The sequence below is a fragment of the Sphaeramia orbicularis genome, chromosome 7 (genome assembly GCF_902148855.1).
Source record: "Sphaeramia orbicularis chromosome 7, fSphaOr1.1, whole genome shotgun sequence".
Lineage (NCBI taxonomy): Eukaryota > Metazoa > Chordata > Actinopteri > Kurtiformes > Apogonidae > Sphaeramia > Sphaeramia orbicularis.
In genome coordinates, this window is record NC_043963.1 from 8,785,891 (window position 1) to 8,803,917 (window position 18,027).

An 18,027-nucleotide genomic window follows, 5' to 3' on the forward strand; every position below is an offset into this window, starting at 1 on the left:
CCCACTTTTCTTTCTTTCTTTTTTTATTTGTTCTATATTCGACTAAAAATCTTAGATTAGCATCTTTGTTTAAATTTGATGAGTGGATATTGAATTGTACCCAAAAGGGAAGTTTTGTATGATATGCTTTTCCAAATAAAGAATGGGGAAAAAAATTGGTCGTTAATGCCTTCCCTCTCATCTCTCAGCCCTGGGACTTCACTTGTTCCTTTTGTTTGAAAAAAAATTACACATTATTACGACGGCCACATAAGAAAAATAAAAACACCTGTCACTACGAGAATAAATTTATAATATTTCGAGAATAAAGCTATAATATTACTAGAATAAAGTCATAGTTTAAAAAAAAAAACTCAGAATTTAACGAAAGTAATGTCATTCTTTTATGAGATAAAAGTCGTAATATTTTGAAAATACGAAAAATAAAAACACGTGTCACTACGAGATAAAGTCGTAATATTTGAGAATAAAGTCGTAATATTTTGAGAATAAAGTCATAATATTTGAGAATAAAGTCATAGTTTAAAAAAACTTCATAATTTAGCTACGAAAGCCTTGCTTGATGGGAAATGAAGTTAAAAACAGGAATGATGCATTTACGATCAAAGAAGACACTAGCAAAAACAAGTTGATAGGATCAATTTGTTGGGAGATATTAGTGATTTTAGAATACAATAGCCTTACAGTTACGTTGCTATGCCCATGATGGTTGACGGAAAGCACAGTACCATGCTGCATGATGGGAAATGAAGTTAAAACATAAATGACACATTTACTAACTTCAGTCCCTAGATATTGGTATTAATATATTAATTGTTGTTTAAATTTTAAAGAATAATTTCCCAAACAATTTTTAAGCCAGTGCTTGTAAAATACAGACTAACATCTTTTCCCAAAGTCAGCTCTCCCCAGTATAAAAACTACCACATCTAGAACCAGTGGTTCTCCACGGGTCAATGCACTAGTTTATTAATGATGGCCATTTGTCGGAGGCCTCTCAAGCTTTGCCACATGTCTGGTCACTGGTGTTTTCAGTGTTATCACAGATATCCCAGGGGAAATTTGTGTTATAACACTTATGAAATAGCAAAGAGAGGTTCACAGAGAGGACTAGAGGAGCCATCTTTATCTTTTGTAAAAGACTGAAACTAATGCGACCTCAGTTAGTTAGCACACAGTCGACAGCAAAAAAGACGCCTGAGTTATTCATGTCGACGCTAACTGAGGTGGCTGTGTTTCATTTGACGCTGAATAAATGGTGTAACCACATAAAAAGCACCATCAGTAAGAGCAACCGAAAGAGTTTTTACTGATGTCCATTACGATTATGAAAGTACGGTAGCTCTAAACATAGTCTATGTCTCTAATAATATATGGTCTTTATCTGATCATTCAATTACTATAATGACATACAACAACAGAAAAATCTATTCATAAGTTCTGACATGCTCAAGCTGAAATATTATTATTCATCTATTTATCCATGTCTATGGTCAGTAACAAACCTTCTATATTCTTAGTTTGTTTGTAATTTTAGTCACATAGTCACTAATGTTACACTGTGAGTGGATTTGAGCTTCTGAAAAACAAATCTACAACCCCAAATTTATTACAATTTTATAATCAAAATAAATCTTGAATAACAGTGTTTTTTTCCACCAAGTGTATTTAATTTTTAATGCCTCTGGACATCAAATTTAATGCTTTTTAATGCCATTTAAGGTCTTAAATTTCCCAAAATATATTTAATGACTTTTAATGTTTTTTTTAATGACCCACAGACACCCTGGTACATTCTATTAAACTATGACTTTAGCGATAAAAAAGGAGTCGAAATGCTCCTAGATCATAAATAGCACTAACAGTGATTGTTGACAACACAGTAAATGTATAAATATATAAATTTTTACATCTATGAGCTTCATTCAACACATTTTTCAGTCTTCACTTTGTCTTGAAGCTTTACAGAGTCCCTGTGCCTGGTTACGGTTGCTAACGTAGGATTGGATGGTTGCCAAATTGGGGAGGGGCTTAACAAAGGGACACTTACAATTCATTTTAATAATCTTGCTTTCTTATTACATTTTTTTCTAGTTTTGTTTGATTTTTTTTTTTTTTACATTTAGTTTTTTATTAGTTATTTATAATTTTATCATACAAAATATAACAAACAATTGCCAACAGATAATAGTCACAATCTAATAGTAATGATAATTTAGGTTACAGTTATGAAATAGCAATCAAGTTGCCTAATTAATTTAATTTTTAGAGCAGCAGTTTATATAGCATTTCACAGGACTATGAGACAAACCACCCATTCATTGTATTTAAAAATTGTTTGATATATTTTATACTTTTTAAATTAATTTTATCTGCTTATTTTGGTTGATTTTATGTTATAGTTTTGTTAAATTTTACATTTATTTATGCATTTGGCAGATGCTTTTTTCCAAAGTGACTTACAGGGGAAAACCAATCAAATCAGTCAATCAATCAAATTTTATTTATATAGCGCCAAATCATAACAAAAATTATCTCATGATGCTTTACATATAGAGTTGGTCAAAACCAGACTCTTAAGCCAATTTACAGAAACCCAACAGAAATTTTAATTAGTGTTGCCTCTTGTTTAATTTCCTACTTTTACATTTTTTAATGTGAAATCCTTAAAATAAATTAACTTAACCTCCAAGACCCAGCTATGGGTTTTCTGTCCACATTTGTGGACAAGAGTTTTGCAAATTTATACAAAAAAAAAAAAGAAAACTGTCCATCACAAAGGACATTCCATAAAAATTTTAAAAACTGCCTCTGAAAAAACTGTTGCATCATGATGTTTCCAATATAGGCACTCATTCAATAAAAAACAAAAAAGCTTGTACTTTGCTGACATTTCCTGGGTCTTAGGAGTTTAAGTTATGTCCTAATTTAATTATTTACTGCTGTTGTGTAACCAGCTATAGAGGAAGGAATAACTTCATTTAATTTTGAAAAAAATCTACTTTCTAGTAAATATTCTGATTTGTTAGTTTATTCAGAAGAGGAACAGTAATATATGAGCTTTTCTGTCAACCTTTTTCAGTTGTTTTAAATGTTAATATAACTTTTAACACCTCTAGTATCGACTGATGAATAATTCCTGTAAAATAAAATAGTAATAGGTGTGCGAAGTTGGTGGAATGCACCTTTAATAATTTACAATACATTATATTTTTTGCACAGTTGTATCTGAGTAGAATCCTAGACAGAAATACACAATCGAAGCTTAAATAAAACCTTTAAAGTCCATAAATATTTTCAGCAGAATCAGGTCACGGTGATGGTCTTTTAACCAGAGAGTAAATCACATCAGCAAATACAAACGGCCTCAGTCCAGGTCCCTTCCGTTAATCTAAAACACACTCCGGCTCACATGGGCTTTAATGCACTAATCCAGTCGAAAATTCACCCCCGGTCTCATGGAAACCAGTAGAGTCCAGTTGACCCAGTCTCATCTCTCCAGTCGACTCCACTCTACAGGAGGGTCTCTGGGTCCTCTGGCTTCTGGACCCGACAGTTAAACCCTGAAGAAAAACAACAGAATGCATCAAACTCTATGGTTTTATCCAGTAAATAGACCGATCCGGAACATTTAGCCTCCCATAGTAAATAGTATAAGTCTAGATAGATATGGAAAAAAGTAATGGGACACACTGAATTCAGGTGTTTCTTTTCTAACAGGGGTCTGGGATACAAAACAATAATGACAAATGTCAAAAAAATAGTTTTATATTGGGATAAATACCATTGCATTAGTAGTTTTGTTTAAATTATCCTTGCTTCTAAAACGCCTCAGAGATGTTTTTTTATTTCTCTCAACGCTGATTTTGTTTTTTGTTTGTTTTTTATCCACGACCATGATTTTAAATGTTCTCTAAATTTCTAAAATAGTTTTCATGCTCTGACTGTAAATAATAATTTTCTACCAAAACTAACCATCTACTTTCCTCACATTTCACTCAGGAAGGAAAATCTCCCATTAAACTTCCAGGAAATATTGATGTTTATAAACTATATGGACAAAAATATTGGGACACATGTCTACAGCTGTAAAATGTCCTGTTTATGCTGATTTGAGACAAAAAATATCAATATTTCCTTAAAAGTTTAATGGGCGAAATTGAGTAACAACCATCTCTGAGGCATTTTGAAAGCAAAGATAACAGTTTAAATCAGAATAAGAATCACTTTATTGTCATTCAGACGGATTACATCAAGATGCACTGCAGAACGAAATGACGATGTAGGGTCAACACTAAAAACACATATAGTTAAAAACAAACACCTGTGATAAAATAAGTTCTAAAATACTGGTGAGGTAGTGTAGTGGATAAATAAATAAACATAAAACGAGAGAATAAATAGATACTTACTGCACATATAAGTAAAAAGTTATTGCACAATTATTCCACATGTAATTGCACATCCCCTCTTTACAGCCCTTTATTTAAAAGATGGATGGCGCTGGGGAAAAAACACCATTCCTGAACCTAGTGGTTTTGCATTTCAGGCTGCGGTACCTTCTGCCTGAGGGTAGGGGGGAAAACAGTCCACAGGCTGGGTGAGTGGGGTCTCTGGAGATCCAAACTCACCAATGCAATGCAATGAGATTTATCGCAATATAAAACTACATTATTTCATTAGTCATTATTGTTTTGTATCCCAGACCCCTGTTAGAAAAGAAACACTTGAATTCAACATGTCCACATACTTTTGTCCATATATTGTATGACTGAATAGATCAGGGGTGTCAAACTCATTTTAGTTCAGGGGCCACATTCAGCTGAATTTTATCTGAAGTGAGCCGAACCAGTAAAATAACATAATAATATATAAATAATGTCAATTCCAAACTTTTCTCTATGTTTTAGGGTGAAAAAAAGTACATTTACATTATGAAAAGGTTTATATCTGCAATTTATCCTTTCTAAAGATGTGAATAATATGACCAAACAGAAAAAATAAGTGTAATTTTAACAGTATTCTGCTTCAGTTTATCATTTACACATGTACATCAGAACTTACAGATCACAGTGAGATCTACAAATACACAAAACATGTAATAACAGGTATAATCTTGGTAAAATTGTAATTACTTCTCTTAAGACATTTCAGGTGTTCATATTGTTCAGGTTATTTGCTTTTTTTTTTTTTGCTAAATTATACTTTGTTTTAGTGTAAATACATGAAATATTTATATTTACAAGGAGGAAAAATTTGGAGTTGTCATTATTGTTATGACCCTGGGTCATAATTTGTCTATTTATATGTATATGTATGTGTTTTCTGTTATTGTGTGTGTTCTCCCCCGTCCTGTAGGTGTGCTGTTCCCCTTTGTGTCTGTTTGTTTGCAGGACGCTGATTGGTGGAAGGTGATTGCCTGGCCCCTTTAAACATGGCCCTGGAGTTTCCGTCCCTCGCTCTCTCTTGCCTCCTGCCAGCTTCCAACCCTGTGTTCGTGTGTGTGACCGTCAGTCTTCGTGTGATAATTCGATTGTACATTTATGGTGTAAATACTTTTGTTAAATTGAACCTTTTTCTGGTAGGGGAGGTCGGCTCTTTTGTTTCTCAACGTTTTCTCCTGTTTTTGGTTAGGTGGTTAGGTAAGTTTCCTGTATTTTATTTCTTGCATTTATTTTGGATTAGGTAATTAGTTTAAACTAGAAGAGATTTTGTTTGTTGTTTTAGCCGCTCCCTCCCCTAACTCTTCCTTAGTTGTTGAACAAAATACTGATAATAAATATTGTGAATTTTAGTTTTTGACTGACGTGTGTGCTTGGGAGCTGGGAGGGGTCAAAATTGAGCACATTATGTTCGCCCTGGTGAACCCCTAGGCCGGGGCGTAACATAATTTATATGTTATTATGATCGTATTTTACTGGTCCTGCCCATTTGAGACTGAATTGGTCTGAATGTGGACCTGAACTAAAAGGATTGTTAATATCTTAGTGTAATTTTTGCATTTCACAAATTCATCCCAGGGGCCGGATTGGACCCTTCGGCGGGCTGGATTTGGCCCCCTGGCCGCACGTTTGACACCTGTGGAATAAATGAACTGACCGATGCCTCCTGGGATGTTAAAGCCAGTTGAGTCCGTCACTGGGGGTGAAACGTCTTCATAATCATCGTCTGTTGCGAAACACGATCAGCTGAAAGAAGACGGACACTGGGTTCAGACCGAAGAACTATGACATAGTGTGTGGAATAAAAACACTCCATGTGTTCACTTCACTGGAGGCATTTCTCAGTCTGCCACTCAGAAAACTATCTGATCTACTGCATCCTGCAATTACAGCATTACAGTCATCTTCTACTTTTGTGTGACGGCGTTTCAGCAAGTAGTTAATTACAGCCACTGAGTTCATCCATTACATATGTTAGATGTGGATAAAGAGCTCAGGAAGTGTAGGTAAAAACAGCTGTGCCCTGCGTGGGAGACAAGTACACAAGGAAAACACTATAAACCTGCCGTGGTATGAGCTGTTTTGCTGTAGTTTCATATAAGTGATTAATGTATAGAGTTGTATCCAATTGCAGAAGGCCATAGAGCAGTTATTCTGCTATTTACACCAGAGAAAACCTGTTTTATTTACCTGTACAGGGTGGGGAAGCAAATTTACAATATTTTGAGGCAGGGATTAAAAGACAGTGTATGACCAATTAGTTTATTGAAAGTCATGAGAATTTATTTGCCACAAGAAAATGGACATAATAGAAAATGTTTTTATTCTATGTGTCCTCCTTCTTTCTCAATAACTGCCTTCACACGCTTCCTGCAACTTGCGCAAGTGTTCCTCAAATATTCGGGTGACAACTTCTCCCATTCTTCTTTAATAGTATCTTTAAGAAAGTCGACATTGCTGTGTGATGTTCTATCAGTAGCATGTTCTAAAACGCCCCAACAGCAGAATCCAGAGGGTTTAGATCTGGGCTAGAAGGCGGCCATAAACATGATTCCCAAAAATTGCTAAAGTTGGATTTGTTGCTGTTGTCAACAAGTGTTTTGGTGTTCTTGTGTAAGATTTTAACTTCAAATCATATTTTACTGCATTTCTAACGCTCTTGTTGTCTACCTCAAGTTCATTTGCCATTTTTCTCATGGATTTGGTTGGATCCTTTAGGATTTTGGATTTGAGAGCTTTAATAAAGCTTTGGTACGTTTTTTGTTGCTTCCTCCACTTCCAGACTTTCTCGTAATAGTTTTGCTCATAGTCATTCTCTTCTTTCCATTATAAACAGTCTTTATGGACACTCCAACTATTTTGAAATCTCCTTTGGTGTGACGAGTGCATTCAGCAAATCACACACTCTTTGACGTTTGCTTTCCTGATTACTCATATGGGCAAAAGTTTCTGAAAAGGTATGGATAATAGTGTTAGGTATGATTATGACATCAATATATGTTTGGTTTCAAAACAATTGACGTAGTGCCTGCTGAGAAAAACAACTAAATGTTCATTGTAAATTTTGCTTCCCCACCCTGTATTTCTTAGGGTTGGGGTCCAAACTGGGTCATGGAGCTGTTTTTAGTGGGTCACCGATTAACTGATGAACATGTACAGCATTAATATGATACATGAATTTACTGAATGAGGAATCTGGTGACGTTTCTTGGTTGGCTTTAGGCAGCGGAAGCTACAATGTAGGTCCAGTCTGTTTCACATCTTCAATTTAATTCAACTTTATTTATAGACGGCCTGATCACAATCAAGGTGTACAAGTATATTTGCATCAGTTATTAATCAGTATTGCAAGAAGACACCCCCAAAAACTATTCCCAAAATGTCTTCTTTGGCCATCTTATTACTAGATCTTGCAATCCTCCAAATTTGAAGAAAATCGGAATAAAAACTGATAAATGGCGACCCAATGAGCGTGAAAGCACTTTACTGTTATAAGAGAGCAAAATTATTGTACATAATGTTTTGTAACACAATAAATAACTAGAAGCACTCGGAGAGCGCAGACCCTCCGCCAAGGCTGATCGGTGGCCCCCCACGTGGGGCCCCCCCACGCCAAGGAGGTTATGTTTTGGCCAGGGTTTGTTTGTCTGTTTGTTTGTTTGTTTGTTTTGTCTGTCCGGTAGTGTGCAACATAACTCAAAAGTTATGGACAGATTTTGATGAAATTTTCTGGTCTGCGCCCACCCCGTGGCCCCCCCACCCCCGATCAACACCAAAATTTAATCATTTCTTCCTTATCCCATTTCCAACAAACCCTGAAAATTTCATCAAAAATCTGTCCATAACTTTTTGAGTTATGTTGCACACTAACGGACAGACAAAACAAACAAACAGACAAACAAACACACCCTGGCAAAAACATAACCTCCTTGGCGGAGGTAATTCCGATACTCACCTCCTGTGTCTTTTTTATTACAAAATACACACATCACATGCTTTTCAATTACTGATCATTTTTGTTGAACAGCTGTTTTGATTATCAATTCTTATTTTCAATATTACGATAATCAACAATTTTGTTGTGAAAAACCCTTCTTTACAGCCCTTTACTTGCAAAAATAGAATGGGAACCTGTTATTTCAGTATTATTAGGACTAAATATGCACAACTAGACAGATTTTGGTACGCTCCCTGGCTGCAGAAAATTTGGTAACAATGTGGCGAACGGATGTTACGTTGAACCGCATGTTTTCAATGGCGCGTTGTTCACCAAAATTCATGTAGTGTCCGTACACCAATATACTTCCATCAATAATATGGCGTAATGCCTTATAGATATATTGTTCTAACTTGTTCACAAATGTTTATTTCCTCCTGTACCAGGAAGACTTAGTCACAGATCTAACAGAGATGAGACCATGTGGTAAACCAGATTTCCATTCCAATTCTTGTAGAGTCCGTACACCAAGTAGTGTCCGTTCACCATATTCTAAATATCTGGGTCTAATTTTATGTTTCTGTCAATATGTGGAATTTTTCAGCACACATGCTTTTGGACCGACATCTATGCAATAAACAATGCATGATTCTCCTGAGTGCCAGAAACATTTGTATATCTTTGTAGACATTAAATATGGAGGCTATTAGGCTGGAGTGTCCGTACACCCAATAATTTCTGATTTGACAGGGGTACAAGCCTGCAAAATTTTTAGTAGACACCATAATATAAAAATATTTTGAACTTTAAAAGAGAAATATCAAACAATAAAATGGCCTGTCTGATTTTTTTGATAGAGCATTATTATTTTTTATCTATGTGCACCCTTTCTGGTACCCTTGATTGTGATCAGGCCGAGAGCACATCTGACGCACAAGGCAGACTCAATGTGCTTCACAACAGGTGAATAAATAAAAAAACAATCATAAAAAAGAGAGAACAATTAATAATAATAATAACAACAATATTATTATTATTATTATTGTTAATAATAATAATAATAATAATAATAATAATAATAATAATAATAATATATCAGTTTTATATAGTACTTTTCTAAGTACTCAAAGACACTTTATAATAAACAGCCAAGGGACGAACAGATATCAGATGGGTATGGTGTTAATACTACATGACAATCAAAGAACAAATACAAAGACAAATACGGAAAAAGAGAAGGCAGATGAGGGTGGATGAGGTGGAACAGGTAGTCAGTTTTTGAAAGATGATCTGAAGAGGTGAGATTTGAGTTGGCATTTGAATGAGGTGAGTGTGTCGGAGTTCCGGATGTGAAGGGGTAGGTTGCAAGTAAATAATCATAGGTACACACACTTAAACCCACACATGCACACATACCCACACAAGCGCACATGCACGCATGCAACTCAACAGAACATGGTTGAAAAAAGGCGCGTTTTTAACCTGTTTTTAAAAATGTCTACTGATGTGGCTAGTCAAACTGCATCAGGCAGGGTGTTCCATTTTTTTGGGGCATATACACTAAATGCTGCCTCCCCTTCCTTGGATCTGGTGTGAGGGATGTGTAAGTTGCCACTGCCTGTTAACCAAAGTGTTCTTGCTGGGGTGTAAGTGATGAGCATATCTGTGATGTACTGAGGTGCAAGGCCATGTAGTGCTTTGTGAACCAGAAGCAGGGTTTGGAAATCGATTCTTGTTTTAACGGCTAATGATACATCTAATGATTTCATGGAGATTTCAATGTAAAAACAAGTGGTGCCACGCACAACAAACCCCACCCCTCGCACATATTTTGCTCATTGTAAGTAAATGGGAAGATTTAAAAAATTCACTAGAAAATTTGGTATGAATACAACCAATAGTTTTGCTGCTACACACATGTAAAATTTCACCCATTATAAATAAATGAGGGGATTTTTTTTTTATAATGGTTGAAATTCATTAAAAATTTAAACTTTGATCTACTTTTCCCAAAATGTAATGAGATCTATTCTGTGTCACCGGCAATCTACAAACTAAATTTGGTATGAATTCAACTAATAGTTATGCTGCTAAAGTGTTAACAACAAAAAAGAAACAGAACCAAAAAATGTAAATGTCTGTAAACACCTGTGAACATCTGACAGTTCATTCAGTATCCATGGTGATAAACCTGGTGGTCACATGACTGTGTAACACCTTGTATCAAAATACTGTGTAGTATCATGGGTATATGTATGCAGTTTATATTATGAGGTGAGAAACAAAGTACAAATCCTTTATGACTGTACTTAAAAATGCACTTTATTGAATCTACTCCCTGGATTTTCACAAAAAGTTTCATCATAATTGTTTTTTTCTTCTTTCAAGCCTTACTATTAACCCTTTTAGTTTTAGAATTTGGACTGCTCTGTGATCTCCTAAAGTTATCCTCCTCAGACCCAGCTATGGGTTTTCTGTCCACATTTGGAAAAAAAACAAAACAAAAAAAAAAAACAACTGTCCACCGCAAAGGACATTCTATAATTAAAAAAAAAAAAATGCATCTGAAAAGACTGTTGCATCATGATGTTTCCAATATAGGCAATTGTTTACTTTAAAAAAACCCAAACTTGTACTTTCCTGGGTCTCAGGAGTTTAATATCTTCTTAATAAAATCATGTTGTTGTTTTTTTTTCTTTTTTTTTAATAATCAAAATGCATTTCAACTTTAGCCTAATTTTGAGTAATAAAATCAATCTCAAAAAAAAAAAAAAAAAAAAAATCTAGGTACTTTTTATCTTAATTTGTACATGAAAGGGTAAGCAGGGCATCAAAAAAATGCTTAAAACTCTCATTGTTCCTCTCCATGAAAATCTTTCTTAAAAGGCGAAAGATTTATACAAACTGAAGAGTGTACGCTTATGTGATTTTTAATGTATTGGATGATTTTTTTATTTACATCATAGCGTGTCTTCACTAGTTTCAGCTTCAATGGACAGAAACTGAAGGGTTAAAGCCTCAGAATACAGAATACATCTATAATATGTTTAAAGAATACAACATAAGTAGGAATTTACTAAAAGGTCCATACTTAGCATTCAGCTCATCTGCTGCAAACAACTGGTAGAAATTGTGTTTTAATGTCACTTTAATTATGTAACACACATTGAACTGAATAAATGAACTTGCCTGGAGCAGTGAATAACACTACAGACTGTGAAAAAATAGAAAATAAAGTAAAAGATACAACAAGAGGTAGATGATGGAGCAGATACAAGGATAAAATGCTGAGTTTTTTCACAGAAACAGCCAATAGAAATGGAGATATATGTTTTCTTTTTTCTTCAAGTCCATTTCAAAGTTTGTGTTTCTGTACTTTTGGGTAATGAAGTTGAATCACTTCTATTTTCAGTATTTTTTAGTATCTGTACTTCTACTTTAGTAAAGAATATGTGGACTAAAATCAAAAGCACAAATGGAAAATGCAACCTTCTGTCTTTACCTGCTACCAGGTGATACTCTGCGTTGTTGCCTAGCGACACAGGCCCCTCCCCCTGCCTGCCATTGGAGGGTATGGCTGTGTCATAGATGTGTTTGGCTGATTGAGGCATGCTGGGTGGTTTGGACCGGGGTTTGACGGTGCTGTAGATGGGACCTGCCGTCGCTCCTGCATCGTTGTCATAGTGATGTGAAGTGGGCGTGGTCCTGAGATCAGAAAAGGGCAAAACCGGATAATATTATCAATGCACACGGATTAAAAATAAGACATCCAAATACTGCCTGTTCTTTTACCTGCTTCTGTTGACGTCTCTGGGCGGGACTACTTGGGAGTAGGTGGGGCTTGTGACAGGTGGGTGGGGTTGTTTGGGCTTGTTGACGACGGCGTACGTATCGTTCATGTCCGTCTGTTGCGAGTTTCTGTAAATAATCAAAGTCAAGTTGATTTATATAACGTATTTACAAAAACATAAAGTACTCAAAGTGCTGTACAAAGATATAATTAAATTAGGGCTGTCAAAATTAATGCATTAACGAGGATTAATCCATCATCACGATTAATCAGATTAAAAATTTGCACACAAGTAACCCATCTGCAGCGCAGAATGACTCTGAACATCTCTGGAAATGCATTTGGATCAGCTTGTCCAAGTAGAGTTAGAGTAGCGCATGCGTAAATGGTTGATCCGGTATGTTTTTAATCTGTCTCTTTTCCATTTTTGCAAAGCACTGTGAATTGCCCTGTGTATGAATTGTGCTAAACAAATAAATCTGCCTTGCCTAGTGACAGGCAGCAGAACCAACCCATAAAGGTGGAAGACGCTAAACAGCACGTTGGCTTTCTGGATGGAAATACGAGGACAAAAAAACCCAAGACGGACCAGTTGTTTCAATTTATTTTGTTGAAATGTTGAAGGTGTTCTCCCCATGTCTGTCTGTGTTCTCTCTGGGTTCTCAATCATCCTCCCACGGTCCAAACAAATCCACTTTAATGGGTTAATTGGTCGCCTGTAGGTATACGATGCCAAGTGATGAACTGGAAGCACATCAAGGGTGTACCTCGCCCTAACCTGCTGGTACCTGGGATAGACTCCAGCTCCAGGTCTGATCCTCTCAAAGATTAAGCAGATCAGAAACTGAATGAATAAATGAATGAGTGGAACATTAGTGTGCATATCAATGTACTCATTGTCTATTCATTGAGTCTTTGGTTTAAACCTGGCTCAGACCCACCATCTAACCATCTGAACACCCCTCCCCTCAGCCTTCACTATGATCGCTACCAAAAATGAAAAAAAATGCCCAAAAAAGTCTGTTGTCTGTGTGTGTTTTGTTCTTTCTGGCGTTTATACACTCAACAAAAATATAAACGCACCACTTTTGTTTTTGCTCCCATTTTTCATGAGCTGAACTCAAAGATCTAAAACTTTTTCTGTGTACACACAAGGTTTATTTCTCTCAAGTATTGTTCATAAATCTGTCTAAATTTGTGTTAGTGAACACTTCTTCTTTGCTGAGATAATCCATCCACCTCACAGGTGTGGCATATCAAGATGCTGATTAGACAGCAGGGTTTTTGCACAGGTGTGCCTTAGGCTGGCCCCAATAAAAGGCCACTCCAAAATGTGCAGTTTTATCACACAGCACAATACCACAGATGTCACAAGTTTTGAGGGAATATGCAGTTGGCATGCTGACTTCAGGAATCTCCACCAGAGCTTTTGCCTGTGAATTGAATGTTCATTTCTCTACCATAAGCCATCTCCAAAGCTGTTTCAGAGAATTCATGAAGAAGACTGTGCGAGGAAAATGGTGGTCACACCAAATACTGACTGGTTTTCTGACCCCCCTGGACCACCCAATACAGTAAAACTGCACATTTTAGAGTGGCCTTTTATTGTGGCCAGCCTAAGTCACACCTGTGCAATAATCCTGCTGTCTAATCAGCATCTTGATCTGCCACACCTGTGAGGTGGATGGATTATCTCAGCAAAGGACAAAGGAGAAGTGCTCACTAACACAGATTTAGACAAATTTATGAACAATATTTGAGAGAAATAGGCCTTTTGTGTACATAGAAAAAGTTTTAGATCTTTGAGTTCAGCTCATGACAAATGGGAGCAAAAACAAAAGTGGTGCGTTTTTATTTTTGTTGAGTGTAGTTAAGGGGGTACTAACTTTGGATGCTGGATGTCACCTGCTACCAAACAGAAAATAGGGCTAATGTGCCTGTACGTCAGCGTCATGTTCTATCAAGACTCAATAACTTGAATTTGTGATGTTGTCAGGTTCTGTTCTATGTTAGAGTCCTGTGGTCTGGATGCAGGAGATAAATCTCCCAATAGAAGTGGGTGGTACTTTCACTGGAGGAGAACTCAACTAATTCAATCAAAGTATATGACTTCAATCAGTGATCAAGGGTACTATACTGATGTAACCATTTTATAAATCATCAAAATATGGACCATTATAACTAAAAGCCATTTTATTTCAAATGAAAAAAAAAAAAAAAAAAAAAAATGTGAACAAACTTTTAGACATTATTCCAAGGTAGCTACATAAAAAAAAAAGACCCCCCAGCATTTTTGGAGAAGAATATTGTTGAAATGTAGACATTGGTGACCTTGAGTTTGACCCTTTAAGGTCACTCAAGGCCAAAGGTCATGAACCCAAATGAACGTCCATATATGACTTCTATCAGTGCTCAATTGTAACTATGTTGATATCTGTATCCATTTCCATGTTATAAACCATCAAAATATGGACCATTATAAGCAAAGGCAAATTTTCAATATTTTGAAAATTTGTCAAAAGTTCAAAAATCAAAGTGTATCCAAACTTTGAACAAACTTTGTCTAACAAACATTGTCCCAAAGAAGCTACGTATAAGATTTGAAATAAATCCGACCAATAGTTTCGTGAGAGAAGATGTTTGAAGAAATTACTAACGATGCCAGACATAGCACGTTTCACAACAGCTCATGGCCAACTGGCCGCTGAGCTAAAAATAGAAAAAAAAAAGTCCAGTCTGAGCTCTTGTACAAACACGATAACTCATTAGCCAATAAATAACTCATACTTTCAGGTGATTATACACAAATGAAAGCATAGGAATGAACACTATGTACCACAATGCATTGCAACTAAAATACCACAAATCCAACAAGTCATGAACTGTCAGTTAGACATTGCTCATCTCCAACATCTCAACAGGAAGCCAGTTCATTCTGTCCGTCCTCTTCGGCAGTCGTCGTGGTAACGCGGCCTCCCTCTCTTGGACTTCTTCGTCTCTTTCCTCCTCTTCTTCATCTCATAAATCATAAATAAGCACCTCTCCCCCTCTTCTCCTCCCCTCTCTCACCTCCTCTTCTCCTTTTACACTTACTATTACTATTTTTTTAGTTGCGGTTACACGGACAATATGCTGAAATAATTCTGGATTTAACTGTTTCATGGACACCAAAGAAAAGTAATGAGGAGATTATTCAAAAGTGGTGATTTGACAGAAATATAAAAGAACTTTCTGACCAGTGATGCATTAGAAAGCCTGTAATTTTTTTTGTTTTTCTTCCTCTGTTAAACGTCACCTTATGTTACCCCCATAAGAGACGAACCTCACCAGAAAGACTACATTTCCTCCAATTACAAAAGAACAATCAGATTCAGTGTTTTAAAGCCTATTAGCTGCTAATATTTTCCTACCAAACAGACTATTGGGGCTTTTATATCCACCCTCTGATCAGACCTCTAACATGTGAGATGGTTCTGATCGGGCTGTTACCCACATTATTAGTGGGATATTAGAGTATGTGGAAACCCAGTCATTTCCTCGTCTTGTTTCTTGCTCTCCTCTGCCCTTTCTTGCTGTTCTGTGTCCATGGTAACATGGTAACATATGGGGATGTAGGAATGGAAAGGGAGCATGTGAAAGTGTTAATCTAACACCTAGGGGTGAGACATGCTGCAACGTCCTGCCAGTCTCCAGATAGACAGATAAACATACAGACGAATAGACAGACGAACAGACAGACAGACAGACAGACAGACAGACAGACAGACAGACAGACAGACAGATACCTTTTTGCGGAGGAAGTAGATGAGATTCTCCTTTCAGGTCTTGGTTTCTTCAACTGGTGAAAACACAGAACAGAAAATAGGATTGAAGTGAGATGGAAATTACCCAATATTTTTATTTAGCTTCATTACACACCTGCTCAACAACTAGGTGGTTTCCACCTACGATAACACATAAAAAGAGGATGACCACATTGTGTATCTATATACGCACGTCCAATGAAACAGGATGGAAATATCATAAAAGATACAAGATGACAAACAAGAAAAAAGTTTGAATAGATGTAATTAGATGAAAATGATGCAATAGACATTAAAGAAGTAAAAGACACGTGAAGATGAAACATAAAAGATGTGACAAGATAAAAATGATGTAAAGATGTAATGAGTCAAAAAGGAAGAAAACAACATAAAACAAAAAGCTGTAAAAGACACACAGGATGAAAGAAGTTGAAAACATAAAACACAATACAAAAAAGGTGTAAAATAAACAAAGAAACATTCTAAAACTGTAAGAAGAAAATGACAAAATCAACATAAAAGATGGAGAAGAAGTAACAAAATGAAAACTATGTAAGACACATGGAGAGAATGATGTAAAAGATGTCATGAAATTGTCAAAAATGACATAAACAATGTAATTGATGTAGCAAGGCAAAAACAAGATAAAAACAACCGAAATCACACAACAAGAATAAAAAGATATAAAAGCCAGAACACGATGAAATGAGACATAATAAGATGAAAATGGAAACTACAATAACAGTGACGAAATAAAAGATATACAAGACTTAACAAGATTAAAACAACATAAGAGATGCAACGAAGTTTAACCACCATAATAAACAAGACACAAATAACATACTTGAGACAAAAATGACACAAAGGACATAAGAACATGAAACCAAAACTGACATAAAACTAAAAAAACAAAACAAAATGAAAATGATGTAAAAGGCATAATAATATGAAGACAACGAAGCAAACAATGAAAACATAAAAGACCAAGAACAAGAAAAAACAACAACATGAAAACCACATAAAACACAACAGGAACAGGTTAAAAATGATATAAAAGACACAAAATGACAGGAACAACATAAAAAGATGCAACAAGATGAAAATGATGAAAACAATGAAAATGGTATGGACAACATAACAGACATAAAAAGATAAGACAACAGATGAAAACATAACATATAACATGATGAAAATGACATAAACAACATAAAAGACATAAAAAAATAGAAATGTAACAGGATGAAAACCTAAACAATGTAAGACATAAAAACCTAAATGTAACAAGATAAAAATTACAAAAACAACATAAAAGACATAAAAGATAAAGAAAATGTAACAAGATGAAAATTACATAAACAACATAAAAGACATAAAAGATAAAGAAAATGTAACAAGATGAAAAAGACATAAAAACATAAAAGACATAAAGATGTAGAAAATGTAACAAGATGAAAACATAAACAATGTAAGACATAAAAACACAATATAACAAGATGAAAAGGACATAAAAACATAAAAGACATAAAAGATGTAGAAAATGTAACAAGATGAAAACATAAACAATGTAAGCATAAAAAACACAATATAACAAGATGAAAAAGACATAAAAAACATAAGACATAAAAGATGTAGAAAATGTAACAAGATGAAAACATAAACAATGTTACAGACATAAGAAATCAAAATGTAACAATGAAAATGACATAAGACAAAATTTAATGCAAAAGTCACAACTAATAAAACATAATAACACACAAACAACGTAAAATACGATGCAAAATGATGAAAGATGCAAGTGACGTAAAAGATTCATCAGGATAAAAACCGACATAAAAGGTGAACCAAAATGAATAAAAATGTTTTTATTGGTTTTGATATGATTGAATAGTCTTCTCTTTACAGTAATATGACACGAGATTCAGTTCGCTTTATTTTGAAACACCCTCTAGAAACGTCCTTCGATGGCACTTTTTAAACTTTTAATCTTTCTGAGAGAAATTTTCAGTTTGACCCAATACTTCTACTTTCCTGTACAAGTATCTGTGCTTGCATCAG

General features: G+C 35.3%; 1 protein-coding gene and 1 non-coding gene across 2 annotated transcripts in view; both read right to left on the reverse strand.

The window, feature by feature from the left end:
• Positions 1 to 3,162: 3,162 nt before the first annotated feature.
• The window catches only part of ptpn18 (protein tyrosine phosphatase non-receptor type 18), a 60,342-nt gene continuing 45,477 nt past the window's right edge, over positions 3,163 to 18,027 (reverse strand). The window contains exons 12-16 of the mRNA XM_030137737.1: positions 15,955 to 16,007; positions 12,172 to 12,297; positions 11,882 to 12,084; positions 6,100 to 6,188; positions 3,163 to 3,563 (exon numbers count right to left, since the gene is read on the reverse strand). Of these exons, the coding sequence (XP_029993597.1) occupies positions 6,136 to 6,188; positions 11,882 to 12,084; positions 12,172 to 12,297; positions 15,955 to 16,007 (435 nt within the window). The 3' untranslated portion in view covers positions 3,163 to 3,563; positions 6,100 to 6,135. The remainder of the gene's footprint in view (positions 3,564 to 6,099; positions 6,189 to 11,881; positions 12,085 to 12,171; positions 12,298 to 15,954; positions 16,008 to 18,027) is intronic.
• On the reverse strand, positions 11,187 to 11,302 carry LOC115423272 (U5 spliceosomal RNA). Its single transcript, XR_003935943.1, has one exon. It is a non-coding gene; the product is annotated as a U5 spliceosomal RNA (small nuclear RNA).